This window comes from Nicotiana sylvestris, chromosome 10 (assembly GCF_000393655.2).
Source record: "Nicotiana sylvestris chromosome 10, ASM39365v2, whole genome shotgun sequence".
Classification (NCBI taxonomy): domain Eukaryota; kingdom Viridiplantae; phylum Streptophyta; class Magnoliopsida; order Solanales; family Solanaceae; genus Nicotiana; species Nicotiana sylvestris.
Window position 1 is genome coordinate 80,586,590 of NC_091066.1, and position 4,037 is coordinate 80,590,626.

General features: G+C 39.9%; 1 protein-coding gene across 1 annotated transcript; it reads left to right on the plus strand.

The window, feature by feature from the left end:
* Nucleotides 1-1,835: 1,835 nt before the first annotated feature.
* Nucleotides 1,836-3,585, plus strand: LOC104243792 (uncharacterized). The gene is made up of 2 exons (XM_070159213.1): nucleotides 1,836-2,096; nucleotides 2,200-3,585. The coding sequence occupies exons 1-2, from the start codon at nucleotides 1,836-1,838 to the stop codon at nucleotides 3,583-3,585; spliced, it is 1,647 nt and encodes a 548-aa protein (XP_070015314.1).
* The last annotated feature ends 452 nt before the right edge of the window (nucleotides 3,586-4,037 follow it).

Sequence of the window (4,037 nt, forward strand, 5' to 3'; positions counted from 1 at the left end):
TAAATAGATTTATTGTGATTTTGTGGGAGCATCTTGTCAGATTTTGGGAGCTATTGTCCAAGGCCTTATTATTCCTCTCTTTTGGAAGATTTTGAAGGAAGAATCTTGCACTTTGTAAGCTTTAGGGTATTCAATATTTTCATCCTTTTGTATTGTAGTATGTGTAGCTAATTCTAAATACTAAGGTTGTGGACCCTAAATGGGTGTTATGTTAATGGGTGTTTAACATTGAAGATATATATAATGGTTGGTTGATATTTATTGACTTCTCATTCTTCATTTATTGTTGATGGTTGCAAACATTAACAAATGCCACTAAATTCTTGCTTTGCTTGGGAAAGTGGGTTAGAATTTGGTAGAAGTAAATATCAAAGACTCAAGGCTTTACACCTTATTTAATGGAATCTCTTAGGAATAAGTGTGTTTTATTTGGCATATATTGATTGTTTTTAATTGCAACTCTTTTATATTTTGAAAAATCATAAAGAGGAAATACTACCCAACTATTGAAAAATACTGGGTAGTCATTTAGACATTATTTTCATATCAAAAGGACTTTCCATTAAGAATATATCATATTAACACCGATAGCATTACACTTCAGTAAAGGGGGCACAACCTTGGTTTTGTCTAATCAAATTATTTACATTCTCAACATTACAATTAGTCATTACTACAAACCAAAATCATTCCATACTCTTGTTACCATTAACTAAATAGAATGACGACTTTAGTTAAGTAACACACTATTTGAGTAACCTTTTCACACCTATTCCCTGTGGGCTTCGACACCAACCTTGTTGGGTTATTATATTTGACACCGACCGTCGTACACTATTTATTAAAGTGTAATTTGAGCATATCAAATTTTGGCGCCGTTGCCAGGGAAAACGGTTTTGAAATTACTAATTAGTGTGTGCTTTGCTTTACGTCTTATTCTATTCCATCACGCTTTGCTTGTTTTGCTTGCTGTTGATAGGAAATCATGGCCGAATATGAAGAAGAAATGGAGGCGGAAATAGAAGAAAATCATTTTGTGGACATAGAGGAGTACATTGAGGATACAAATGCTATTGTACCTCCAGTCGTTAGCGCTGAAACTTTCAAGGTGGAACATGGTTTAATCCTTATGCTCAAAGTAGAGGGGTTTTTCAAGAATTCTACTGATGATGATCCAACACAACATCTTAGAAACTTCTTGGGCATATGTGCGATGCACAAGCAAAACAACTTTACTGATGATGCCCTATGGTTGAGGTGCTTCAAGTACTCACTAGCTGGAGACGCGAGGAATGACTTCAGAATTTGCCACCAAACTCTATTCATTCTTGGCCCGAACTTGTCCGAGTATTCTTAGCTAAATGGTTCCCGCAAAAGTAAGAAATCTAAGATCCGGGATAAAATATTCTTTTTCAAGCAAGTACCGGGAGAACATATACATGAGGCGTGGGATCAGTTCAAAGTATATTTGGTTCGGTCTCCCAATCATGGTTTTCCGGATTGTATCTTGTTGGAAAAATTCTACATGGACTTAGATCCGATGAACCAATCTATAGCCAAGAATGCAGCTGATGGATCTTTTATGGACAAGACATTCACAAGGGTCACACAGATCCTTGACAAAATGGCACAACATAATCAAGCTTGGCACTCTGAAGATACCACAGGTGGAATTTCATATGGTTCTCCTTCCTTGACCAACATAATTAAGTAGAATCAAGAGAGAGATCAAGTAATCGCAGGGCTTGCCACAAACGTTAATGTGTTGACAAAAATGTTCCCGGAAAGTCAAATAAAAGAGGTGAATGTGGTGGAGGATGTGCAAGCTATATCAAATGAAGATTTTGAGGAAGCAAGCTACATCAACAGTCCTCAAGGAGGGTATCAAAGACAACAATACCAAGGTCAAGGACAACAAAATCAATGGAGGTCAAACCCGCAAGGGCAAGGAAACCAACAATGACGAAATGACCAAGATGGCTCAAATCAAGGAAATTGGAACAATAACAACTTCTCAAACCGGAGTTCAAACCCTTACATTTCTCCAAAAGGTCAATATTCAAATTAAGGTTCCTCAAGTGAGTCTAAGTTGGAAGGTATGCTTGAACGGGTATTGCAAAATCAAGAAAAGTTTGACACTACTATGAGGAACATGGCCGAGCTTGTTGGCTCTCACACTACATCCATTCAAAATTGGAGATGCAAATGAGAGACCTCTCTAGGGAACAAAATCTAAAGCAAAAGGGAACACTCCCTAGTGATACAAATGCGAACCCAAGGGGTAGTGGGAGTGGCCCAACTTCTCATGTCATGGCAATTACTACTCGGAGTGGGAAGGTACTACAAGGAGAGGGTGAACAAGTGGTTGAAGTAGAAGAGTCCGAACAAAGGGTTGAGGTTGAAGAGCCAAGTGTTGTCGAATTTGAGAAAATGCAGGAAGCTTTGCAAGTACAACAAGAGAACCGAGAAGAGGTAAAGGAAAAGGTAAAAGAGACATTAAAAACTCCTCCGCCTATTCCTAGACCTCCTCCTCCATTCCCTCAAAGACTCGCCAGGAAGGTTGATGATAGCAAACTCGAAAAGTTCTACAACATTCTCAAGCAATTATCGGTGAATATTCCATTTGGGGAAGCATTTCAAGAGATGTCGGGTTTTGCTAAGTATTTGAAAGATTTGATCACCAAGAAGAAAACCACTAAAAATGAAGTGGTAAATGTGACTCACCGGGTTACTTCCATCATTGCAACATCCACCGTTCAAAAGAAAGAAGACCCGGGAGCTTTCACCATTCCTTGTACCATCGGGGCACATGATTTTGCAAGAGCCCTTTGTAATAATGGAGCTAGCATCAACTTGATGCCTCTTGCCATTTACAAGAAAGAAGGATTAGGTATGCCAAGGCCCACAAGTATGAGATTGCAAATGGGCGATCATTCCATCAAACGACCGGTGGGAATTGTTGATGATGTTCTTGTGAAGGTGGGAAAATTTCATTTACCTGCCGACTTCGTAATCCTTGATTGTGTGGTTGACAAAAAGATCCCTATCATCTTGGGGAGACCATTCCTTGCCACTGGAAGAGCACTAATGGTTTCAGAATGGAATGAGATCAAATTCCATGTGAATGATGAAGAGGTTATATTCCAAGCAAGCAAGGGTATGAAACTACCGCATGAGTGTGAAAGCATCTCGGTGATCGATATTGTTGATGAAGTAGAGGATGCAGTTGAAATGAAAATGGAAGAACAATGCCTCGGCGAGGCATTGACGGCTATTTTGGTGAACTTTGATGGTGAAGATATGGAGGGGTACATGGAATCGGTAAATGCATTGGAGGGGCTTGGGTCCTACACTTATGCTCCGGCAAAGCTCTCTCTCAACTTGGAGAATAGAGCCACTCCTCCCACAAAGCCTTCTATTATTGAACCACCACAACTAGAGATCAAACCACTTCCACCACACTTGAGGTATGAATTTCTTGGCTCAAATGATACTTTACCGGTAATTGTTTCTTCTCTGTTGAATGATTTGCAGGTAGAACAATTGTTGGAAGTCTTGAAGGAGTATAGGCAAGCCATTGGATAGACAATTGCGGACATCCGAGGGATTCTCGTGGGAATTTGCAAACACAAAATCCAATTGGAAAGCGAGAGGAAACCAAGTGTGGAACATCAACGACGGTTGAACCCGTCAATGCAAGAGGTGGTAAAGAAACAAATCATCAAATGGTTGGATGTCGGGGTAGTCTACCTTATTGCCGATAGTTCTTGGGTGAGCCCGGTACAATGTGTGCCAAAAAAGGGAGGCATGACCGTAATTGAAAATGAGAAAAATGAGCTCATCCCAACAAGAACGGTGACCGGTTGGAGGGTGTGTATGGATTATCGGAAGCTCAACAATGCTACATGTAAAAACCATTTCCCTATGCCTTTTATTGATCAAATGCTTGATCGGCTAGCGGGAAGGTCATTCTATTGTTTCCTTGATGGATATTCCGGCTACAACCAAATTAACATAGCATTGGAGGATCAAGAGAA

Excerpts from the sequence above, each read along its gene's own strand:
- LOC104243792 (XM_070159213.1), top strand. The coding sequence starts at position 1,836 with ATGAAGATTTTGAGGAAGCAAGCTACATCAACAGTCCTCAAGGAGGGT. Across the intron at positions 2,097-2,199 it reads AAGTGAGTCTAAGTTGGAAG|ATGCAAATGAGAGACCTCTC; the intron begins GTATGCTTGAAC and ends TCAAAATTGGAG.